Below are 24902 nucleotides of genomic sequence, written 5' to 3'. Positions count from 1 at the left end.
TTAAGTGTTCCATTTTATTTTTTTTCCCCCTCAATAATATTGGCGTAATGCAAGTTCAATTTGCACTGGGAATGCAATTGAAATGCCTTTTGGACCAATATGATTGCTGTAGAGACAGCAGAGAAAATATACAGCGTAACAATACTGTCTGTACAATGTATTTAAAATTCTTTTGCGTATCAAACTTCAAACGCCGTATATAATTTCATTTGTTTCCCCAACCCCAGAGACCCTTGACAAAGCCGGTGAGACCAGCCTGTCCCCTCTTGGCCTGATCCCCCATTTTATGCGACAGGTCTGGAAACTCGACCATGTTGAAAGCCAGATCGAAGAACAGTGGCTTGCAGGGAATGCTGCGCATCGGTGGTGGCAGCTTGTAGACGTTCGGTTGCTTCGTGAGAAGCGCCGGATCCTCCCTGTACTCGTGCAAACGTTCGTAAAGCGGCTTCTTGCTCTTGGCAAGCTTACTGGTTCCACTCTCTTCCTCCTGGCCGTCCTCTAGAACGCTGTGAGCATGAGCGGCGTACTGCGCAGCCTCAACAGAGCTTTCCAAATTGCACAAGGCCTCCTTCAGCGCGACTGGAAGAATTTTATCACATTTAAGCGCATCTTTAACATGCTGCAGCGATCTCTGGTACAAGGCCATAGCCTCGCGCCAACGGTGCAGATTGGCGAGACTCTGGGCCATGTAGAAACATCTGAAGGCTCTGTAACATTTTGTCTTCGCCTCCTGCTCCTCCAAAAATTCTACGTCGTCCTGCAACTGAGATATCTCCACGAGATTGTGCAACGCTGCCTCGTACAGACGCACTATATCCTGCGGCTTTGCCTTCTCCGATTCTTCCGCCGCTTTCACCAACGTCAGATTGCGCTCCAGTGTACGAGACAGCCGGATATACTGCAGATAATTGATCAGATGCTGCGGCGGCGACCACTTGTCGTTCTCTTTGTTCTTCAACTCGTTCTTGAAATGGTCACGCACCACCAGCAGAGCATCCTTGCAGTCTATCAGATGCGCCTCGAGCAGATCAATCTTCGCCTGATTGGTGGCGGCTCTCTCCAGCGCTTGATTCAATCTGGAGTCTGCGATGATCAAACCGGCCGCTCGCGGTGGTACCGTACCGCAGGACTTGCCACGCCACGTCACCTCCTCCAAGTTAGTTTGCTTCTCTCGCGTCTGAGCTATCAGGGAGTCCAGGCTGGCCATCAGTTCGCCACTCAGTTGCCCACGCATCTGCATGAGATCGTCCATGGCGCTGGCGTCTCCAATGTTGTAAGCGCAGTATCTGAGACTGGGCGCCAGCTCCTCGACGCGCGCCTTGTACAGCACCTGCTCCAGCTCTGGCAGCGCGGACGCCAAATTGCCGTACACCATCTGCGCCTTCTTCAGATTCTCCATAGCCTGTTTCCACAGTTGCAGCTCAAACTCCAGGGAACCGTTCATCCAGGCTACGTATGCCTGAGCCTCCAGTTTCGTACGTGCGTCGCAATTTATATTCTGAACAAAAACATCATCAAATTGTACAGTCCTGTCAATTTTGTAGAACCAATTAATGAAACAGAGCGGAAAGAGTGAGATATAAACAACTTCGATATCGTAAAAATGTACCTCTATTAGATCTTGCAGCTGCAGAGAGTACACAGCCGCTTTCTTGAGCCTCGATATCAGATGAAACTTCTTCCTCGGCTCCGTATTAGATTCCTGGCGCAGCTGCATCGCGTAGCTCCACGCGCGCTCGGCCATCATCAGCGGCACCTGCAGAAACTTGTCCTCGCTTACCATCGTCGCGGTGACGTCTCTCCTCTTGAAATGACGCCTGTCGCCCTGCGGCACTTTCAGCACCTTCCGCAGTCTTCGGAGCCGCCTCGAGCAGTAACCGCGATACCGCTGGTAGTCGCCGTGTCTCAACCCATGCTGCTGTTGCGCCTCCTTGATTATCTTCAGAACTACGCGTTCGCAACTGATAAGGACAACACAGTTGGGAACAATAAAGCATTACATAAGAAGCGCGAGATCAGCTTTTACGCTACACGTGAAATCGACGAATCGCAGCATCAATTGGCCGCGTCGTTAATTTCGCAAGGCCAGCTTTCGCCAACATCGCTTAACTTTAAGCTTAGTTTAATTCGTTCTTTGCCTCTCTCCGACTGTTACTTTAGAAAGGGACAAATATGAATTAAGCTAACATCGAGATTAAACAAATTAATAAAATTCGTATGGCTCAAATGTGACAAACACAAATCTGAAGGAATAAAGCACCAACAGCCGCGACAGGGTGTTAGTGTGCAAATATTTTATTCTAAATTTAATAATAAGATTAAAGTTGAGCGACGTTTGGTGAAATCGGACCTAAGCGTTTAGGCCTGGTTTCACCGACGTCCTTTAACTTTAAGCTTAGTTTAATTCGTCCTTTGTCTCTCTTCGACTATTATCGACTGTTACTTTAGAAAGCGAAAAACATGAATTAAGGGCCAGTTTCACAAACGTCGTTTAACCGCTAACCCATGGTTAATTGATCCTCTGTCTCTTCTTGGATAACAAGATAGAGAAAGATAGGAAGTCGATTGAACTCTGGTTAACAGTTAACCGACGTTTGTGAAACTGGACCTAAGTTAACAAGGGGTTTGTTTTCTGTTCCTGCACTGGTGAACTAGTGCAGTAAGCTAGAATGAGAAAAAATATGCTTGTCTTACTCCAATTTATTGCACTAGTTCACTAGTGTAGGAACAGAAAACAAGCCTAAGATTAAACAAATTAATAAAATTCGTATGGCTCAAATGTGGCAAACACAAATCTGAAGGAATAAAGGACCAAGAGCCGCGACAGGGTTTTAGTATCTAAACGTTTTATTCTAAATTTAATAATTAAAGTGGAGCGACGTTTGGTGAAGTCGGGCCTATGGCCCGGTTTCACCAAACGTCGGTTAACTCTAATCTCACAACAGTTTAATTCACGTTCGTCTCTTTCTAAAGTAACAGTTGAAAAGAGACAAAGAACGAATTAAGCTACGATCAAAGTTGAGCGTCGTTTGGCGAAATCGGGCCTGAATCGTGCGAACGTTTAATAAATTTTTCAAAGACGCGAGAGGTTAACGGAAGACATATGGCACTGACAACTCTGTCGGAGACTCCCCGGGGGGAGGGAACAACACTTTCACGAAAGGATACTCTCCAAGGAATACGTCCTGGGCTCCTTCACCGCATTCTGCGTCTGACCCTCCCTCGAAGGGTCCGCTTTTTCCTCGACTACCATCCTTCCTCGATCCTCATGTAACAAAAATGCCAAAATACGTGTCCCTCACGTCCCTCCGCAAGTGCCTCGCTCGACCGCTCGCAGTGAAGTGGCGCGATGGTACGTCGAGGTATCGAGATTCGAGACATCGATATACCATCACCGCGCTGCAACTTTGCAAATGGCAGCTTTCTGCCGGCAAGACAAGACCACCCAAGCGAGCAGTCGTGTGAGAGCTCGGCTCTTCCGCTGTTCGTATCCATTTGCGATCAATTCCGACGCCGGACAACGGAGACAAACCTGGCCGAATACACGCGGGTTCGTAGGCGACAGTCGCGACACGATCGACGAGAGCGTGATCGGCTGTACGAATAATCCGCGTAAACGTAGCAATGAGATCCGACGTGGAACCCGAGATTGACGTCAAGAAAAATATCCAGCAAACGTTATTTTCCATCCGTGACGTTACCCTGAAAATGTAAGTGCCCGTCTACAATAGAGATTTGAACCCTGAGCCTTAAGAAATCGACTAATCACAGTCGCGTATTCCGCTCGTACTCGAGGGCGACGTCCCGTGGAGCGGGATCAGCTGATCGCCAATCACAAGACCGTTTCGGCGGAACTTTTTAAAGGGCTCCATCGGAGTGGTCTTGCGATTGGCGATCCGCTGATCCCAGAACAGATGGAAAAACGGTACATGAATTCACATAAGATTTGAATTATTGCACTATCTTACATCCTGCTTGGACCTACACGGCAGTTGTTTGATTTTATCTATGGGTCTTGTTCAACTCTAACGCATTAATTTTGTACCCTCAGAACGAAGGAGCTGGATATGATCGGCGAGATTGTGAAGGATAACGGAGACCTGCAAGTGGTAGTCGCCGCAGCGAATAGGGCGCTGGCAGAGAAAACGAAAGAATTGCATTTGAACATGTTGGAGATTATCAATGAGAGCGAGCGCGAAGACAGGGTAGCGCCGGATTTGCTGAATTCAACCACATTCGCTTTAGTTATGGAAAAATTGATGGAGAACACAGGCGCCTGAAACATATAATTTTTGCCGCGCCTTGTGCGTATTGTATATTTTTACACTGGATACGTTTCATCCCCTTAACAATCCAATACACGTCCATTTGATATATATTTGTAAATTATTAACGATAGCTTAACGAATAGATACGTAACCACATATAAAAATAATGTTCTTATCAATAGTGTAAAAAATGACTGTATTAGTTGAGGACCTGTAGAAAATATAATCTAAGAAAAGAAACTTTGGAATTGTGAAATGACAGCGTTTTACTGCCTATAGCACACACACACCTATAACTTTGATTCCGTTAGCCAGTTGAATTGCTGCTTCTTTCGATCCGCTTGCGGATTTATCATGATGTTTATTAAACTGGGACTATCCATCACCTGAAAGGACATTTTATAATTCATGCATTTCCCTTCAATTTTTAAAGAACCAGCTTGGTAACGATCTTACCTTGAGGGACAATTTTAATGCCTGCTGAATATCCTCTACTGTAGTGCAAAAGTATCCTTTCTTGCCAAACATTTCCATTAGTTTCTCATAATGAATATTGGCTGTCAAAGAATACGGGGGTGTCCTGAAAATTTTTATGATTAACGTAAAGTCTGGATACGAGAAAAATTGACAAAACAAAAAGTCAATTAAAAAGCAAATATAATGTTAAGGTCTCGTGTATTAAAATTATATAAAGAGACGCGTACACTTGAGTAGGATCCCCGGACGCCTGTATCTGCTTGAAGGTTTCGTCATCGAAACCGCCATATATACCGTTATTATTGACGATTATAATAATCACCGGTAGTTTGTAGCTGCGGAGAAAGGAAGGTCGACGTGATTACATTCTTCGCGCCTGAAAATAGCTTTTCTTGATAATTCTTCTGCGATTACGTTACCGAAACATAGTTTCGATCTCCATGCCGGAGAATCCGAAGGCGCTGTCTCCTTCCACGCAAATCACTTTCTTTTGCGGCGCGTTGTCTTTACAGTAAAGGGCAGCTGCGATCGCAAATCCGAGCCCTACGCCCATGGTGCCGAACGTGCCGGCATCCAATCTGTGCCGAGGCAGATTGTTCAAGAGAATGGTTCGTCCGATGTCCATCGTATTCGCTCCCTCGGAACAAATAATGCAGTCTGCGTGCGTACAAAAACATGTAATATTAATAAAGATGTGTATAATATTCAACACGTGCTACTTTTCCAACTGATATTACTAGTCAATCAACACGCGAGCAAGAAATTTGTATTACTAATTCTCTTTCTTAAATATTATATATTAATAGAGGAGAGTTCCTTATCATGAGAGGCTTCTAATGTGAGATAGCAGCTTTTCAACGTCCAAATTCAATCACAAATCCTTTTTCGCGACGATTACACGATCTAACAATGAATTTTCCACTAAACAGTTTTCACCTCAAGAGCAATAAATTTATGGTGGAACCAATAGATGACGCTTATTAATTTAATAGAAATTCCGCTATCTCGTATTAGAAACTTGTCTCATAATACGAGACTTTCCCCTATAAATATCTTTTCCGTGACGGAAAATAGACACGAATTCTACGAAATCGCTATAGAAATATGTGTTTGAATGATATAAGCTCACCCTTTGGTAGAACATCTTGAATATGCTTAAATACGGTATAATAATTCAGAGGCACACTGGTGTCCATCGACATCCGCTGTAAATGTACGAGGAAACTGCAAATTAGTTATTCAAATAGAGAATTTTATTTGACTCGTAATTAAGACGGAACTCACGTTTACTGATTGCTTATTCTGCTCGGCTTTCGTCACGAGCGCCTTCCACCACGAATGTTTTCGGTCGACGCGCCATTTTCGATTTCTCAATGCATTTGTCAGATATTCCGTCGCGGGTGCGACGTCGGATTGTACAGCAACGGTGGACGGCACGGAATTGTGCAGTTCTTCGGCACACAAATCGATCTACAGAGTTTTACGTTACATTTTAATATATAAAAAAAAGCCAGCAGTAGTTACGTGTTTCTTCAAAATAATCTTTTCATACAGCAGCCTTTGGATTAAAATATATTTTTTAACATTGTCGCTCGTACATTTAGTTTTAATAAACAAGATCCCGTCAACGGCGCATTCTTTAAAAAGTTTCGACGCGTCTCATCGCATTCTTAAAGGATCGCAAGGACCACCGATTTACCTGTATGACTTTGACGTCGTTTTGAAATCTGGGTGGCCGCCCGAAGTGCAACATCCAATTTAATCTCGCGCCTAACAACAAAATGACGTCGGAATGTTGCAAAGCGTACGTTCGCGCGCTGGAGACGCAACGCTCGTCCGTGTCCGGTACAACGCCCTTTCCCATCGGGGTTGGTAAAAAGGGTAAATCTGTCGAATAGATGAGCTCTCTCACCGGATTTTCGGCTCGCCCGTAAGCAGCTCCTGTGCGTACAAAAGGCGTAACGGAAAAAGGAAAAGAGGAAAAATAATCGGTATAATGAAAATTTTTAGTAAAACCGCGAGTTTACCCTTGCCGACTATCACCAAAGGTTTCTTCGCCTTTATCAATAAATTCGCTGCCTGCTCAATTAACTTCGGATCGGGATACGATAGCGGTGGCGGTGGGCAGGGTAAAACCTTAGCAATCTTAGTTTCGTCCACGTTTTGCATCAATAATGTAGCGGGTAAGTCGAGATAAGCAGCGCCTGCAAATAATACAATAAAGGTGCGAAATGTAGAACAAAGAATTGGCTTGGTTTCTTTCAATTGTAAATTTTCAAACATCTCCTAAGATTCCTTGAAATTTTCCACCATTTATCTCTCCGCCGTCTTCCCTTTCCTTTTATTAAGATGTTAGATTAGAAAATATTATAACTTATTATTGAAAACTCTGTAAATAGGCGAGACGTTAAATTTGTTGCAAATTGCCGTAAATTTCTTCGTCTCTTTCGGCCGATGTCTGGAATTCACCGGACATTCGTTAAGCTGATCGAAAAATTGCAGCAATCCGGCCCTTCTTACCTGGTCTACCGTAAGTGGCGAGCCGTACGGCCTTTTCGACATGCAACGGTATAAGTGCAGCTGACGGTGGCCTTGCCGCGTACTTGCAGTACGGTTTACTTGCCTCGACCTGTGGACATTCCTGAAAGCCGCCGATACCCTCGTGATCCTCCGGACAAGACCCTCCTAGTACGAGCACAGGCCTACCGGAACAGGTGCTCGATTAAAACATTGACTTCGCGTACGTGCTATCTTAATCGGTTATTTCTTAACACGCTGGAAAATGCAATAAATTTCAGCTACAAAACGAGGTCAAATCGACAATTTTGTATAATTTTTAAAGATAGCAAAAACCGCATCGCACGGCCGAGTCCAATGTTTTTACAAGGAAAAATCCACAGGCCACGGCGATGACGTAATTGTCTCGATGCATCGCCGTGATTTCAATGCAATCAGATCGTAATCACAAGTCAGACGGCAGTTGGACGAACAATTTCCACGACGGTTTCCTAGACACGCAATAAACAAAGTTGCGTCGAAAATTGCCGCACGTGTCGATCCCACCGTGAGATACGAAAAAATAATTAATTAACTCACTTCCGTTCCATCGAGATTCTATTGTACATTACACAGCCCCGTGTGTCACACCGCGCGCACACGAGCGCCACGATGTTTCATGTTCCGACGATGCTTTATTCTCCCACGGTTATTGTCGATAATGTACCGCGTTTAACATGATTTCGACAAGTTATCAAGATACTGCAAATCGCGTGACAATGCTCACCAACAGTTTACTTGCGCGTTTGCCATACCGCCAATAACGTGCAGCAATCCGGGACCAGAGACGCACAATACCACCGCAGGTTTCTCTGGAGAGGAAAATTTTATAAATTATATATATTGTATACGCATACATTAATATTGACACGCATACGATTTAATAATAAACTTCAAGTAAGACCCCTAACTGAAGCTAAACAACATAGAAGAAAACGCCAATGCGGATCACGAGGCAAGATGTAGGTAGCCCAGCTTGTAATTTTTTTCTATTTTGAAAATGTGAATTCATACACCGTTTCTTTCCACATTTGTTCTGCGCGCCGGTTTCTTCTCGGACGTAATGAAGTTTTCGATTTATATGTCTAAAAAATGTCCACTTACTCGTCAAATATCCGTAAGCTTGCGCGGCGTAACAGGCGGCCTGCTCGTTTCTGAAACCCAGGTACTGCATACCGATGGATTGCATCGTTAGTGCCAGATCGATCACGGGGTGCCCCATGATGCCGAAGACATAAGTCAGGCCCTGTTCGCAGTACATAATATAGCGTAAGAAAATGTTATCCCAGAATAACGCGGCTATAATCAAATATCTGCGTGTACATTTCATTCAATTTACTTGAAATTAAATTAACTCAACATTATATAATGCACATATAGAACTCCTATTTTTGCGTACTTTCTACGCTTAAGGGGTTACATCTATCAGACGTCTCTTAAAATAGACCTTTTTTCGGGGATTTTTTTCCCATAAAGCAATAAAACAATCAAAATGCTGTATGAAGGGTTCATTATACATATAATGAGGTGTATAAAAAAATTTTTTGTTTAATATTTTTTTCCAAAATGGCCGCAGTACAGACGGTTGAAGTACAGTGTCTGCAAGATGAATAACTTTTGCAATTTTTATCCGATCGACTTGAAATTTAAACTGTAGCTTCTTAGATATATTTTAAAGAGAAGTACACACGATTTTAATGATTGATTAACAATTATGTTTTTTATAAACGTTTAAACGTCAAATTTTTGCTAAAAAACGAAAAAAAAAGTTCAAATTTATGTCTACTTGCGAAAAATTAAGTTTGGTTAATAATCATGTGTACTTCTCTGACAAATTTAGTGTAGATTACGAAAAAATTTTTTATTTAGTCCTAGGTGCAAATGGAAAAATGTTATTCATCTTGCCGCAGACCTCTTCCAGAAAAAGAAACTGTACTTCAACCGTCTGTACTGCGGGCATTTTGGAAAAAAATATTAAACAAAAAATTTTTTTGTACACCTTATTATATGTATAATGAACCCTTTATACTGCATTTTGATTGTTTTATTGCTTCATGGGAAAAAAAATTCCCGAAAAAAGGTCTATTTTAAGGCTGGTCTACAATACATGGAGTAAGCTGGAGTAAGGAGTAGGAGTAAGAAATAAATCCATTTTATTTTCTTACTCCTACTCCTTACTCCAGCTTACTCCAGCTTACTCCATGTATTGTAGACCAGCCTTTAAGAGACGTCTGATAGATGTAACCCCTTAAGAGATACATCGACAGGCTTGGTAAAAGCCGTGACTGAACGTGCTTTGGAAGACAATCTAAGCTAGCAAGTCTCCGTTCACATTTTTATTCCATTTAGTCCAATCTCTTCTCCTCTTCGCCCCGCGTCCATTAATTTTCTCCAAAGACATTGAACACCGAGGGATCGGCCTATAATGTGACGAGCAGTGTGTAAACGTGTATTTATCAGGGGAATTGATAATGCACGGCCCCGATGAACCCACACGGAATGGAAACGAGACGCGGACTCCGCGTTTATTGTCGCGGCTACGGAGTAGCTCGACAGCCTCAGCGATCCATTTGCGGGTGAATAACGTTCGGCGAGCGCATATCCGGCATGGATCAAGAGCGCGACGAGCGTACGCCGTTAATTGCACCGCCGAGAAAGCGTAAGTGTTGATTACACGACCGCGATAAGAGCCGATCTGCATTAGCGCTGCATGAACGAATTTGATTTATGTGATAAGAACGCGCGCGCGAGCGCAAAGTCGCTTACATCGCGCCGCGGATACGAATCCGAGTGGCAACGGGTGGCTTTGCAAAATGAGTCTTATCCCCGACTCACTCCGACATCCGCTGTCAACGATTGTTACATCAAATCGTATCATCATCTCGACTTTTCGAGCGTATCGAGTCTCCGGCTGGTGCAAGAGATACAAATTATCGTTCACTCGATACGTTACGTATCTGCGGTCGGAAGATATTACACAAAGTGTTAATTATTTCTTCTGCCTTGCCTACCGCGTGCCTTTATTTTCGCTTCGTGCTTCACCGAGGGCATTTGTATTTGTTGGCCAACAAAGCGGTGCAATGTAAATTTAAAAGAATCACGAACCCGGTCAACATTTGTCCCGGAATCTTTATACGAATCGGTACACTTTTCCGAATATACCGAGAAGGTCCACGAATTTTCCATGTACGTGAATATTCTGAGATACATAAACGCTTGAAATTATAGAATGAGAAATTTCAGAATATATTATTTCAGAATTCATGCAAATGAAAAATTCCAGAAAAGACATAAACTCTCTCAGTACTTCTGTAAAGTGTACCAATTCGTATAACAAATCTGAAAACGTTTTCAAAAAAGTTATTGAAATCTTAAAAATTCTGACGAAAAATGTTCACCAGGGGATGGCGATGGTAAGATATTAAAACAATATAAATAATACTATTGACAAAGTTAACTTAATATTACTAGATAAAAAAATGAAACAACAGTCGGTGATCTGAAAGGTCAGGATGATCTCACCGCCTCGCCGCGGAGCGAGCAGCGTGATAAACAAAAATGCCGGCGAACATAACCTTCAAATCAATGTTACTTTTTCTGCGTGACAGTATTCGAGTCGGGAGGCAGGTTCCTGAAAAGCGACGGTCTCACGTGAGACCTCACGCAGGATGCCTCCGCAGGAGGCCCGCCGGAGATTCCGGAATCGAACGTTTCCGCAGGAGACTTGTTACGTCACGTCGAGGTCCGCCGTGCGGAAGAGAAAATGTGGGCCTGTTACCTGGTCCTTCAGGGCCTCCGCTATAATTAAATTTCCGTCCTTCATCCTGACGCGGCTCGCCGATCCTTAACGGATGCAAATGCAAACGGGATCAAACGGGGGGGAAATATACGTCGTCGCTCGTCGGGCACGAAAACTCGCTGCTCCTCGCCGTCCGCAAGTCGTGACTAATTGTCAAGCCTGTTGTACTCCGGATCACTCCATGATGACAGTCAAGTAGAGACCGCTGATAACATTTACAACCGTGCTCCGACGTCATCGCGTGCTGAAAGGAAAACAAATGTAGAAGTCGCTTCAAGAGATTTTATCGCCGTTTCCGATACACATTTTCGAATCCAATTAACGTGTAAAAATGTTTAATTACTATGACTTTAAATTGCCATTCGTGTAAAGAATTATAGCGATTTGAACTTATAACGATAAATCGTTATTTAACATTAGAATAAAGTGTGTTGTACTAAGAAAAATTAATATACATTCTGAACGATATGTGAGAAATAAAAGATTTTATTATGTGAGAAATAAAAGATTTTATCAAAGTCGCGCACATCTTTACTTGCGTCGCTTAATCATTTCCTCCTTTTTTAATCTGCCGCTTAAATACAATATCAGATATCTCATTCCGTGATAATTTAAACCCAAGTAGCACAACATATTGGCGTGATATTGGGAAATTATGTAAATCTCGTTTTCCCAATATTGGTCCAATATTGTAAGATGGACTTCTCTTTTAGCCAATATGTCTATTTAGCAATAATGCTCTAATATTGATGCAATATTAGACCAATATTTTTATTACATTGTTAAATATTGGCCAATGCACTTTCAATGTAAATCTAATATTATATAATTATTATCGTGCAATGTTGGCTTTACGTTGGACAACATCGACCAATGCATTGCTAATATAATCGACATTGGGTCAATGTTTAGCTAATGTTTAGTCAATGCACTGTGTTCACTAATGTATACTAGAGAACGACATGTATCTCTTTCAAACTGTTACATAGCATAAAATTTTGGCAACTAACAATGTGACAATAAATTGCGAATCGACAAAGTTATGCCGGCCAGCGAGTAGAAAGCCGGTAGAAAGTGCAATAGGAAATGGCTCGCGATGCGAATGTCATTGCCACGAAAATGGTGAAATGGAGACATGATGGGGTGTTGCAATGTACCCCTTAAAAATATAATGCATTAATGAAATATACTATAAAGGAGAATCTCGTTTCCATTTCCATTTGACATGACGTTAAATATCGAAAAGTAAAAGGAGGAAAAGGAACCTTTGAGAATCGACAAAGAATGAAGATTCACCGCGCCTTTATCCTAGCGATAAGTCGTACATTTTTACTGTCGTTGCACCCTGTGAGCAAAATCCAGATTAAGTTGTGATAAGGTTTCACCTCCGAATAAAATACTGCTGCTGATCTTGTATTTATCAGTTATGCGTTAGCTAATTTATAGTAGACATGCGTTATTTCCAAAGCCAAGGATCTTCTCCATACTACAATTTTAACTTAGGTCCTTTAAGATATAAAATCAAATTAGAAATTAAAGAGGCCGTTTAGGTCCGGGCATAGATGTAAGCAGCCAGTTAAATTAAATTAATAAGCGAATCCATATACCGTATTCTTTCCATCTTGATTTCTTCTCCTAAGCCAAGGATCTTCTCCATCTTGAAACTTTTAGTCAGGACAGGACAAAAGAATCTCCCAGAAAGCCTCCATTTGTAACTTCCTGTGTGTGTGTAAAAATTTTAACACATTATTTCTGTTGAGAAAAAATTATAACTTCGCCAGATAAAATATGCAGTCTGTTCCACAAGAAAGTATAGGATATTCGTCAAAAATGACTTCAGCGCCATTTCTCTAATGCTGTCCGCAAACTTAAAATGCCATATTTGCCGCAGCATTACTGGTACGCTAAGTATTAATTTCATGTAAACATACGTTTTTCGAGGTGAACGTAAAATATCTTGAGGCACTGTTTCTCGTTCATCATCCAAAAGGACCAAAACTATCGTATGCAGCAGCTGCGTCATCGATCAACTGGCCAGCATCGTCCCCAGATGCCAATCCCATTGAAAACGTGTGGTCTTACATAAAGCTTCGGGGAAGACCTGTCTTCACTTTGAAGCAGCCGACAACCAAGATTCGGAAGCTATGGCGCTCTCTATCACGCGAATAGGCGAAAAATCTTGTGGAAAGCACATACAGAAGATGCCAGGTAGCAATCGACAACGGAGGCGACTGGACCTTTTATTAAGAAATTGAGCTCTAGTTTAAAATGGAATTGAAGTTTCATTCTGAACTGGGCATTTTTCAGATACTGCCTTATACGTTCTTGTGGAACAGACTGTAAAATGGGAATTCACGATCTCAATTTTTACGCTGTCAATGATACATTCCCAAATAGAAATATGGAATATATTTCTGTCTTTTTAGAATATAACGTTTAATTAAAATTTGAACCTAATTTTTGCTACCAATAGTTTTTGTCGCAATTAAAAATTTGCTACGTTAGGTCAAGGTCTGCTTCGTACAGATTTAAATATATCACACTACATATATGTAAAGTATAATAGGACGCACGTAAATCGGTCATCCTCGCAGATAAAAGCTTAATGTTACACGCACGATTTACGTTTGCACGATTACGTTTCTAATGGGTCGATAACACTAAAACGGACTATGCATCGTTCTCTGTCCTCGAACCATTTTTTCGCAGTTACACTATTTCTTGTGATATAAAAACACAATTAAAAAAATTGCATATGTATGACTTATTTGTGTCTGTCCATGTAAAAATTTCTATTTTTCGTCGTATGAGCGAATTTATATTATTATATAATTGTATTTGCATCATCTTGTCCTTCAGTACATTATATTTTTAGTATAACAAAGCCCCACATTATCTAAATAACTCTGAGAGCCATTACAGCAAATTTTTTCACAATACATGCAAATCCAATTTTAATGACACCCGATAGAAATCTTTACAGTTTAAAAAGAGAATTCAATGTCAAGGTCGCTATTATTATTTGCTCCGCTATTATTATTTATCCCGCGTTCTGAGAGGATTCTCGTTGAAGGAGATTTGCAGATCATTTACCGAATTTTGATGACAAATTTTTTCTCCCACCTCTTCTCCAACCCTTCCCACAGTTATAAGAGTGGGCTCACTTGTTACCTGCGTGGGAGTATAAATAAGCACCGTGTTCGATGATTGTTTTGCGGAGCTAGACGACGAACGACACTCAAACGGTGATGACCGACGTGAGAATCCCGAAAAATCGTTGAAAACGTCACATACTTGTGGGAAAGTGCCTCTCTGTGTTTGCCAATTCCAAAATTAAAACTGCGATATGAAACTCCAAATGAGACTCCAAAGATTACAACTGCGCCTCTATCAATCACTGTCACGTGAGTCAAAATTTTCTCTGCTTATTTGTTTCACACTGCAACATTTTACAACAAAAACCGTTAATTTCCATTACACAAAAACCTAAAACTTAGGATTCATTCCGACAACCATTTATCTAAGTAGGTTTGTTGTCTCATAAATTTGACTTAAAGATATTACAATAGAGTTTTACGTTAAAAAAACCGTTGAACTGATAACTCTTAATTTTCTTATCCATTTGTATTCATTTCTGCAATTTATAATCTATTCATTCTCGGACTTCGCAATTTACTTCGCACATCATCAAATACAATTAACGTTTGACTAAATTGTTATCCTAACAGTACGAAAAATACACCGTCAAATGTCGACAGACTTCGTCGATACTACGCTAAAAATAATAATTTTTCTTGCAATGTACAATAAGTCTCACAGCTACGAAATGAAAGAAGAAATGAAAAAGAAATAATTATACACGCAAATGGTGCGGCGTCGGTAAGGCTACTGTTACAATGCCTATTAATAACAAAAAGACAACGGTTAAACACACACGCGTGCTAACAATTGTCAAAGTCTAACAAAGTCTAATGACTTTCATTCTCCGTATTTTAAAGCAACGATCTTTATGGATCGAGCAGCTTCAAAACTTTGTACCAATTTTAAGGTAAATTATATAAACTTGATACATTCGTAAAATATTTGGGATACTTTGAGCAGTTACTTTGCATATTTTCTCGATGACAAATATTTGCACAATTATACCTACACGTGTATGTCTCGCGAAGAGAGTTCGCGTAATTACAATCTCCTAAATTATTAATCTGCTTCGCGTACACGAGTGTGCGAATGGCACGATGGCTCCGCCAAGCTGAACACATCGACAGAATTGTAAACGCGAATGATTCAAGATTTGCGATGACATGTGAGAAAAACTAAATGCATCCACAAATCTAGTTGGCATGGTGATGCAACGCAATTCTGTCAATCGGCTGCGAATTTTTCCGCTTCTCCGAACGTTCCTAAATGCGGGCGTTACGCGAAAACGCGCGCCCAATTCGCACTCCGGAGTTTTTCTGGAAACTTTTACGTAAGTACGGATCGTGTTCGGCGGAAGTAATCACGGAGCAAAACGTTACAAGAGATATAGACGATTGTTATTAGATTAAAGCAGGTTATTCTCTATTTCTTACCTTTTTTTCCCCCAAGATAACATTCTTGAAGGACTTTAACGTGTTTCTATTCTGAAATATATTAAAGTAAAATAATACCACAATATATATTAAAGAAAAGTAAGAAATATGTTTATTTTGATAATATTTACCTCTATCTGCAAACATGGATTTTCTAACGTCCTATTTGAAATCGTAACTTCCCTGTATCCTGCGAAGCTGGAACAATGTTAACAATAGCGTTAGAAATATCTTGCTACTAATTTTTACATATTTCAAGATAGTCTTCTTAGAAAATACGAATGTACAAACAAAAGTTTTCAATTTTCCTCAGACAAGTTAAGACTCTTGAAATAAAAAGTCTCCGCTAAAACATGAGATAAAAATTTTATTTATTCGCAAAGAGTGATCGTTCGCCAATAATTCAAAATTAATATTGATAATAAACTACATGAAAATACTTACATTTTTAGCATATTTATTGTTTAAAATCGATGTCGAATCATAAAATGATTCTTCATAAAATATTTCAATCGCATCCGATTGCAAATCAACTTCAATGATAAAAAAATCTTTGCCGAGCGAGAAGAATATCTGGAGATTCTCTTTCCGCAGGATGTATTCCGATACGGATCTGGATATGCACGATGATGTTCACCGCTTGCTGGACGAGCTACGCGTGCCGCTTGCAAATGCCGATCCTGGTGGTGCCGATGATCCAGGAGCAGCCGAACAATCACACGATCGCTGGTGTATGCGTGTTCGATGAGTCTCGACGGCGTCGCGACGTTGTCGTCAATCCACTCGATCCTGCCAGCTACCTGGACCAATATGTTCTGGATCTCGTCGAGGACGAGCGAGATAGGAAGCTGCAACGCCGCGAAGCGCAGCCGGTCGTGGTGCGATCGCCAGATACACCCCTCGCACTTTTCAGCGGTCTGCCGTTCGACTGGTCCCCGACAGTGAGAGGCCAACTGCTGGCCAGTTACAGCTACGGCAACGTGCCCGGCAACTTCATCGGCGGTTGGCTGTCGCTGAGATACGGGCCGCGCCGCGCAATCCTCTGGACGTCGCTCCTAGCCGCGTTGATCTCGCTGATCAGCCCGATCCTGGCACAATGTCATTGGGGCTTGCTACTGTTCTCCAGAATCATTATCGGTATCACCGGCGGTGTCACCTTCCCCGCGTGTCATACCATGGTAGCGAAGTGGGCACCACCGCACGAACGGACGCGCTTCATCTGGTCTCTACTGGGCGGCACGTTTGGCACGATACTGACCTACCCGATGATAGCCGGTATCGCGGAGAACATAAACTGGGAATCCGGCTGGTACGTACCGTCTGTACTGATGCTAGTGTGGACCTGCGTGTGGGCACTGGTTGCGTATGACTCGCCGGGGGAACACCCGGGCATCACTGCCGAGGAGAAGGACTACATTTTAACGTGAGTCGCGAGATCAACTGATTCTTCTCTCGCAAACACCAAAATTGGTCTAACGGTCGACGCGATCTTTACAGCGCTCAAGCGGGCACGGTGCGCCCCGAGAAACCACGGTGGAAACAGACCCCAATGTTGCAGATACTAACGTCGGTGCCGTTTATCAGTCTGATCATATGCCACTTTGGGAATCTCTTCTTGCTGTTCTTCTACCAAAACTCGCTCATGCTGTACTTGACCAAGGCGCTGGGATTCAAATTGACGAGGGGCGGCGCCGCGGCTGGCGCGCCGTGGGGCGCCAGGATGCTGTTCGGATTCTTCTTCAGCTGGGCGGGTGATACCATCAAGAGAAAGCAGATCATCTCTGTCACCCTCTTGCGCAAACTCGCGACTATATTCTGTAAGCATACCGTGCGAAAAACGGCATAAACTGCGACAGAAGCCAAACTCTATTTTCTTCGAACTGTGCGAATTATCAGTATTCGCACAATTAAAAAAATTTATCAACTAATAAGAATATTCTTAAACGTCGCCAGCAGTAATTAACAACATCAGTGTTTTCTTGACTAACATTATCATGTGCCTCGGTGGTTGAATTGGTGAGACACCCGCCTAGAGTGTAGGAAAGTCCAGGTTCAAACCCTGGCTGAGGTAATATTTTTCGCAATAAATTTTCTGTATTATTAAAATTGCCAGACCCGGTCAAGAAAACACTGATGTTAAAAAAAAATTAACATTCGCATTAGCCTGAAATTGCCAGATCGAGCATATCAAGAACCCGGACTAACGTTTGAATAATCAGAATCTCACTCTTCTAGCGCATCTTTTACCGGGCGTCTTCCTGATATTGGTCGGTTACGTTGGATGCGACTTTGTACTCGCAAACGTATTTCTGTTCCTGGCATTGGGCTTCAACGGCGCCGCCCTCATCTCCAACCTGTCGAACAATCAAGATCTCGCGCCGAACTTCGCTGGTTTTCTTTATGGTATCATGAACACAATCGGTTGCACTTCCGGCATGATCATCCCGCCGATAGTTGAAGAGATAGCTGGCAAATACGGGGTAAGTCGCCTTCAAATCAATTACTTTAATGAAAAAAACATATTGATTTTTATCGAAATTAAGCGGAACGATCCGCTGATTCAGTTCAGCTAACTTTTAAATTATTAACTCCCCTTTATGACTCGTGTCTTAAAAATCATGTTATTATCCGTTATGTTCATTTTATCTATTTTCATTTCATCTATTTTCATTTTATTTTCATTTTATCTATTTTCATTTCATCTAAACTGCTCACCTACAGTCCAATTATGTAACTCATGTAATCGCATAATTAATTGCGATTGTCAAGATCTTCAACCCAAGTTGTCGTTCCTTGTTTGACGTTGCATAATAACAACAGGACAGTATGACGCGTACAAAGCGCGAATGACTCTCTTATCTACCTGAAACAGGTGTAGATAAGAACGTTGAATAAACAACATAACATTAAACGTCTCTTTAACGACAATCTTGATCGTCACGCGGCTCGCGCAATCCTCGACGGGACGCTCTTCTCCAAATCGAAGAAGAAAATAGACACATATGTGACGTTACGCAAGCGGAAGCCACGCAAAAGAGCGGAAAGTTCCCGGTTGTCACGACAAAAGGATTACTTCCCTCTTTGATTCTTTTCGCGCGCAAATTATACTTCGGTTCACTCTCCTCTTCAATATTGAAACATTTTGTTTTTTTTTTGCACTTGCAATCCTTGTATGAAGATAACATAAATCCACTTTTTCCCTCGTGCTAGAATCCGATCGACAGGTGGCAGATACTCTTCTGGATCGGCGCCGCTGTGTGCATTGGGAGCATGGTTGTGTTCCTGTTCGGGGGTAGCGGCAATATACAGAAGTGGAATGAATTTCGATCGCTCGAGGGACCAAAGGAAAACGTGGAGGCTGGGCAAACCAATTTAGAGCCTATCGACAATACTGCGCGAACCTAACCGACGATTCTATGGGATTCTAAATCTTCGTCTAGAAATGACACGTCGTAAACGGCACGACAGAAAAGTTTGATTGTGGACAAAAATGTTCCTAAATATAAGAATGTAGGAAACATTTGAAAAAGACTGAGCAATTAGGACGTTCTTAAGGAGGATTTGAGAAAATTGAACTGAAGATTGCTTGAGGAATTCAAGACTTTTAAAAGATATTTGAGACACTGAGTTATTCAAAGGATGCCCGAAATAGAAATATTTAAACAATACCTACAAGATCAAGACACTTGAAGAATAACATAATTGCATCGTGTACTCCTTTGCACAACTCTGCGTTTATTTATCCATCTTCATGTTTGATAACGTTTCATTAATCTTTATATATTTATATCACAATTGTGTATAATTAAATAAAAAATTATCATTTCTTTTAATCTTATCTTTGCAATCAATTGTGCCTTTGGATATTCCGAAACTAACAAACCGGAAACATCTCGTATAGGTACATGACAAAAGTAATAATATTATAAATACACATTTTACCTGAACTTTTTTTATCTTTATATGATCCAATGATCCCTTATCGAGTGCCGTGTCAAGGAAAAGGGGAGAAGAATAAGGATCTGTGAAAAGAAAGTTAGATTAAGTAAGCTTCAAAATAATGATTATTATAAAACTAAATTAATATTCTTGAAACGTTCCTCAACAGTCATTCATAGACGATGAAGAGTAATGCATATAATTTATTACGCGCATTTTACAATATTTGATTATTCAATCGCTTGCATCACAGACTGTTGCTCAACAACATACAATTAATAATATTCTAAGAATATGAAGTTTCATCGTTATTTTCTTTTTGTACACAAATATCAGCCGATAAATAATTTCTGAAGTAGCCACTAAAGTGTCCTTCCACGTGGACGGTCCTTGGGACGTAGAGCGTTCATCGGTTTCACGCGTCAAATCACCCTCTAGAATAGCGATAGAGCAGCATTGCTCGCGCGCATGGCATCCCAACGAGCCTGACATATTCCTCCACCTCGCGTTTCTCTTCACCCAAGGAGGAGAAAGGGTACGTCTTCGACTGCATTCTGTATTTCTTATATGGCATCGCAATATTTTTATATAATACCAATACCTGAGGAGAAAGTGTTTCAGTGGAATGATGAAACATTTTAATACTACAAGAAAACTTAATGAATTTTACAGCTTAAATTCTGTCAGGATTCGCGTGATCGCATTTTTGCGACTGGAGCGTAACGATGGTTTGTAATTATCTCAGAAGGTATACCTCTTCAACGTTGACTACGCCATTTTCATCGATGGCATTAATCTCGTCGTTCAGACGGCTATACTTTTCGTTGTTCAGTTTAGTTAGGCAAGGCTCGATATCACACCATACATACGTCTCCGGGCATAGAAGCTTCGACGGCCGCATTCTCGCTTTGTATCGCATCTTCGGGCATGTGTGAATGTAAAAGCCCATGTAATAATATTTCAGATTGCTCGCGACCTTGTTGAGCTGCCTCGTTAGATAAACCTCTCGAAGGGAACTAGAAGCACAACACATTTATTCTGAATTGTAGTTCATCTGCCACTTTAATCGATTAAATGCCTGCAAGGTTTCACCAACATCGTATAACTTTAATCTTAAAGTTTTATCCTTTAACCATCCCCTTAGAGAGAAACAAACAATGAATTGAGCTAAGATTAAGCAAGCGTTGGTGAAACCAGGCTTAAGAGAATAAACTTTGAGGGCTACAAACCTAAAAGTTCCAAGAGACAGTTGATTATATGCCGGGTCGTAGAAAAAGTACACGCTCGAGATGCACGACGGCAGAATGTCTATCACTCCCACCGCTATCAATTCGTTATCCAACCAATATTGCTCGTGAAAAGAGCCGTATCCTTGAGGTGGTCCACTGTCGGGTGTCCATTGCTTCAAAATATCAGATCCCACTACTTTAGGTCCTATTTCTTTATCTTTGTAACAGTTATTGCATACTAACGGTTAAGGTTCTGATTGAGTTTAGGCACCAAATAATATTTGCGTAACAATATTATGTACAAATGACCACTTCTGTTCACTCTAATGCACAAGAAGGAAGTTTCTCAAAACTACTTTCCGTGTCGTTCACCAAACACAAAGAGATTAGATACAAAGTGTACCTGCAAGGGACTCCTTACAAGGAAGTTGAAGAATGACTTTTGATCGCACTGATCCGGTGTATCGCCGTGAATCGCCATTTGATACTTTTTATAAAGACTCGCGCTCGCATCGAGAGTGCTCACGAACTCGTCCGTCATCACTCTCACCAATTTCATCTGACAAATTTATAAAACATTTACAATATCTAGCGCAATATTGTCGTCGAGAAACGACGACGCAATTATGAGTTCCCTGTTCGATTAAGAGGCGAGGTCCACTTTGCTCCAATCGTGATACAGCACATAGCATTCATTCGGTCATCGCGAAGTCGCCAACGTAACTTCCCAATGTATCATGACAAGATTGTACGATCTCGAGTAGAAAGCGAAATTCGACAACAGCAGAGGATGAAAAATCACATTGAAAACGCAAATTGGCTTCTATCCATTACAACTTTTTGCTCAAGTTATGGTACAATAGGCTTGTCTACGGATATTTAAATCTAGAAATTACCTTCAGAGGCGACTTGACAAGAAACCTCGTGTACTGTTGCTCTGTGAGCTTCTCAGTCGGTTGTCCGTGTATTGTGTTCTGATACTTTTTGTAAAGCTCGTAAGACTCTTTCGAAGTCTTTACATATTCGGAGCTCATCGGCGCAGTTCGAACCAGTCTCAACTTACAAAAGTAAATAACTTACAAAACACAAGTCTCTATCCGAACAAGCGAATAATTATCGTAATGAAATGCGTGTCAACTCGTTGCGATTAGCTTATAATCAAACTGGAATGTCGAAAGGGCGAGAGGTGGACAAATAATATGGATCAATTTTGCGGTAAAGTAACAACGGATTGACCTTTCGAGACAGAGCCAGCATTAAAATAGCACTATTTACCGCCAAGTTTTTCATCTGTTCTCATCGTGTCTTTAATACGACGAAAAAATTGGAGAAAAGAGGACCATACCAAAAGCGGCGCGTGTAACAAGTAAAAAAAAAGAATGCTACTTCGTAAGGATTGAGAAACTGACAAAATAAATAATGGTTTCGGCGCTTAGTCGTTGACGTCGTATTACCTCCAACCTCTTCAATCCGGTATACACCTCCTCGAATAATTCCTCCATAGGTTTAGCGCAATTCTGTTGCTTCTTTTCCTTCATAATGCTCTCGATTTCGCTCTGCGATTTGCCTTGAGCCAACAATTTGTTCTTCTTGCGTTCTATGCGTAAGAGCTTCGCCTTTTTGCAAGGCACCGTGTCGGCGACTTCACTTCTAACGTGCAGGGCGTTCTTGTTGCTGGAATTTGATAGCTGCGCTGGACCGCCACTCGATACAGACGTACAATTTTTCTGCGATTTCTCCGGTTTTACTGGATTCACCGACAATCGTCCACCGACTTCGTCGTCGACAGACGAAACATTCATCTGAGACTTGTCTTTCTGTGCTTTCATCAGATGCTTGGGATAATTCAGCGCTTCTTCGTTGCTTATGTCTGTAAATATTACACAACCAGTGAGCAATCCATGAATGTTATATTCAACAGAATCTTCAGAGTTCTAAAAACTTTGCCTATATTATCCTGCTGATCCTCGCCCGTACTTGCAGAGCTGTCGTTCGCCAGTTCGTTCCTCAAAAACTTTGTCATACGCTTCAGGATCTTCTTTTGAGACTTTGATATTCTAAAATCCAGTGCCTCGCACCTAAAAATCATTAACCACACACGCTGTTTAGCACATTGTTTCGCTCCAAGTTGAACAAGACTTAAAATTCGTCTACATGTAAATTGTGAAGTTGTAGGATACAGTTGTAGAGTCATCGGCCATCGATATGACTCTACGACTGCGTATCGTGGACACATTAGACTCCTCTCGTCCTCAAACTTCAAGCCAGTTTCACAGACGTTAGTTTAACTGTTGAGAGATTAGTCAACTCCCCTATCTTTTTCTATATTATTCTCCAAGGCCCAGTTTCACCAAACGTCGCTTAACTTTAATCTCAATTCAATTCACGTTTGCCTCCTTTTAAAGTAACAGTTGAAAAGAGACAAAGAACGAATCAAACTACGCTTAAAGTTGAGCAACGTTGATGAAACCAGGCCTAAGGCCTGGGTTTTCATTTTCTGGTAAATTGCTAACCAGAGATTAGTCGACTTTCCGTCTCTTCTCAGATAATAACGTAGAAAAAGATGGAGAGGCGACTAACTTCTGGCTAGCCAGAAAATGAACAACTGGGCCTAAGAAGAGGGTCCGGTTAACCGGCAGTCAACTATTTGTGAAGCAAGAGTGGCCCTCGGGAAGTGACAAATATCACTCACTTAATGGTATACTGCGGGCAGCAGGTCAGATTCATGGTGGGTTTGTAACAGTAGCAGCCGCTCCGCCTCCATCCCCTGTCTATCAGGCTTTGGTAATCCTGCACCGTCAACGAGTGCGCCCACATACCTGCGGTGAACTTGTCGGGATGAGACTCAAAACTTACGCCCGCCGCCCGCGGTTCTCTGGCCGAGAGAACGCGGCCCGTGCGTCAGGAGAGCGAGACCTAACCACCGCCCCGACGTACGGCCGAGTTTTCGCGCTCACCGTGACTGAAGTTCGTGTTCGGGTTCTTGCAGTAGCCGCATCGGTAGCCCTCGTGTTCCGCGTAGTACTCCACGATGCTGTACGACTGTCTGCCGGCCATCTCGACGATCCCGCCGTCGTTCGTCGCTCGGACTCCGTCGTCTCCGTCGCGGATTGCCGTACGAGCGTGGCCGCGGGCTCCTCAAGTCAGGGCACTCTCGGCTCGACCGCCTCGACCAGCTCTGTCGAACGAGATTCGAGGCTTATCTCTGCGATCCACCGACTCGATAACCGTCGCGCAAATCGTTACTCACCTACCTCGCGCGCTCACGCTTCCGTCGTCCGCACCTACGCAGGCAGGACTGTCAAACGCGGCTCTGACGACGTTGAGTCACGACCATGTCACGACACACGGTTATCTAGATACGATACGATCGCGCCAGGCGACCTCGCCAGTGCCCAACTTCAAGTAGTTCAAGTAGAAGCGATCCGTCCCTAACCTATCGCCCCTATCGCCTGCGCTACTGACATCGAAAATAACCTAACCTAACCCTAACGGTTGACGGCGCCCCCGTGGAGGGGAAAATAAAAAAAAAATACCGACATCGAAGGGACTCGGCTGTTTATGAAGAGATTATTCGGAGGATTCGACCGGATTTGAACTATTCGCGAATCCGTAAAATCTGGTAACGGAGCGTTTAACGTCCAAGCGTGAAATCTATGTCGTGTCGATGTAACTTTAGGTTAAAGACGCTTCTTGCTTTTGTAGAAAAATCTCGAGGACAATCCATTCGCATCAAGTTAGACATCGCGGGAGACAAATACGACGGAACTCTGTTTCGAAATCCCTTAGAAACCCTCACCGAGGTGTAAACAGCCTCTCGCGTGATGGAGAGTTCGGGCGAGAGAGCCTCGAGCAATGCAGGAGCATCTGCGCGTGGCGAGCGAGTAAGGCCCGCTTTCATCAACGTCGCTTGACTTCAAGCTTACAAGTTCAATTCGTTCTCCGTCTCGTTCCAACTGTTACTTCGGAAAGAGCTAAGCGTTCAGGCCCGGTTTCTCCAACGTTGTTTAACTTCAAGCTTAGTTTAATTCGTTCTCTGTCTCTTTCCAACTGTTACTTC

The 24902-nt window shown here is 42.2% G+C and overlaps 6 protein-coding genes and 1 long non-coding RNA gene across 9 annotated transcripts in view; 3 read left to right on the top strand and 4 right to left on the bottom strand.

Annotated features, from left to right (window-relative positions):
* Nucleotides 1-3: 3 nt before the first annotated feature.
* Nucleotides 4-3342, bottom strand: LOC105566834 (signal recognition particle subunit SRP68). The gene is made up of 3 exons (XM_012021173.1): nucleotides 3169-3342; nucleotides 1610-1947; nucleotides 4-1498 (listed from the first exon to the last, which is right to left on the bottom strand). Exons 1-3 carry the CDS (start codon nucleotides 3251-3253, stop codon nucleotides 206-208), a joined length of 1716 nt encoding a protein of 571 aa, XP_011876563.1. The 5' UTR covers nucleotides 3254-3342; the 3' UTR covers nucleotides 4-205.
* Nucleotides 3343-3440: 98 nt separating this feature from the next.
* LOC105566828 lies at nucleotides 3441-4519 on the top strand. The gene is made up of 2 exons (XM_012021166.1): nucleotides 3441-3710; nucleotides 4052-4519. Exons 1-2 carry the CDS (start codon nucleotides 3625-3627, stop codon nucleotides 4278-4280), a joined length of 315 nt encoding a protein of 104 aa, XP_011876556.1. The 5' UTR covers nucleotides 3441-3624; the 3' UTR covers nucleotides 4281-4519.
* Nucleotides 4290-11312, bottom strand: LOC105566829 (2-hydroxyacyl-CoA lyase 1). Its single transcript, XM_012021167.1, has 12 exons — nucleotides 11080-11312; nucleotides 8406-8547; nucleotides 8029-8113; nucleotides 7266-7447; nucleotides 6773-6949; nucleotides 6445-6686; nucleotides 6030-6215; nucleotides 5875-5950; nucleotides 5165-5402; nucleotides 4973-5080; nucleotides 4725-4848; nucleotides 4290-4654 (listed from the first exon to the last, which is right to left on the bottom strand). Exons 1-12 carry the CDS (start codon nucleotides 11122-11124, stop codon nucleotides 4559-4561), a joined length of 1701 nt encoding a protein of 566 aa, XP_011876557.1. The 5' UTR covers nucleotides 11125-11312; the 3' UTR covers nucleotides 4290-4558.
* Nucleotides 8556-19642, top strand: LOC105566831 (sialin). 2 transcript variants are annotated; one of them, XM_012021169.1, is made up of 6 exons: nucleotides 8556-9393; nucleotides 9527-9960; nucleotides 16269-17097; nucleotides 17172-17491; nucleotides 17910-18154; nucleotides 18885-19642. In XM_012021169.1, the coding sequence occupies exons 2-6, from the start codon at nucleotides 9909-9911 to the stop codon at nucleotides 19077-19079; spliced, it is 1641 nt and encodes a 546-aa protein (XP_011876559.1). In that variant the 5' UTR covers nucleotides 8556-9393; nucleotides 9527-9908; the 3' UTR covers nucleotides 19080-19642. The 2 variants fall into 2 exon arrangements, with proteins under 2 accessions (XP_011876559.1, XP_011876558.1); XM_012021168.1 differs by lacking the exons at nucleotides 8556-9393; nucleotides 9527-9960 and adding an exon at nucleotides 14426-14504.
* LOC105566830 lies at nucleotides 11994-16155 on the bottom strand. Its single transcript, XR_001009314.1, has 5 exons — nucleotides 16119-16155; nucleotides 15806-15872; nucleotides 15675-15725; nucleotides 14272-14539; nucleotides 11994-12819 (listed from the first exon to the last, which is right to left on the bottom strand). It is a non-coding gene; the product is annotated as an uncharacterized LOC105566830 (long non-coding RNA).
* A 112-nt stretch (nucleotides 19643-19754) lies between the features above and the next one.
* LOC105566832 (arginyl-tRNA--protein transferase 1) lies at nucleotides 19755-24177 on the bottom strand. Of its 2 annotated transcripts, XM_012021171.1 has the most exons (10): nucleotides 24093-24177; nucleotides 23800-24020; nucleotides 23535-23661; nucleotides 22790-22920; nucleotides 22297-22712; nucleotides 21739-21900; nucleotides 21246-21401; nucleotides 20843-21015; nucleotides 20368-20629; nucleotides 19755-20214 (listed from the first exon to the last, which is right to left on the bottom strand). In XM_012021171.1, exons 2-10 carry the CDS (start codon nucleotides 23897-23899, stop codon nucleotides 20041-20043), a joined length of 1701 nt encoding a protein of 566 aa, XP_011876561.1. In that variant the 5' UTR covers nucleotides 23900-24020; nucleotides 24093-24177; the 3' UTR covers nucleotides 19755-20040. The 2 variants fall into 2 exon arrangements, with proteins under 2 accessions (XP_011876561.1, XP_011876560.1); XM_012021170.1 differs by lacking the exon at nucleotides 21246-21401 and having other exon boundaries at nucleotides 24097-24176.
* Nucleotides 24178-24380: 203 nt separating this feature from the next.
* The window catches only part of LOC105566833 (ARL14 effector protein), a 3233-nt gene continuing 2711 nt past the window's right edge, over nucleotides 24381-24902 (top strand). The window contains exons 1-2 of the mRNA XM_012021172.1: nucleotides 24381-24464; nucleotides 24548-24726. Coding sequence (XP_011876562.1) covers nucleotides 24667-24726 — 60 coding nt within the window. The 5' untranslated portion in view covers nucleotides 24381-24464; nucleotides 24548-24666. The remainder of the gene's footprint in view (nucleotides 24465-24547; nucleotides 24727-24902) is intronic.

This window comes from Vollenhovia emeryi, unplaced genomic scaffold (genome assembly GCF_000949405.1).
Source record: "Vollenhovia emeryi isolate VEMERY1.0 unplaced genomic scaffold, V.emery_V1.0 DF939142.1, whole genome shotgun sequence".
NCBI lineage: Eukaryota > Metazoa > Arthropoda > Insecta > Hymenoptera > Formicidae > Vollenhovia > Vollenhovia emeryi.
The sequence above is the reverse complement of the archived record's forward strand: the minus strand, read 5'-3'. Positions and strand labels throughout refer to the sequence as shown.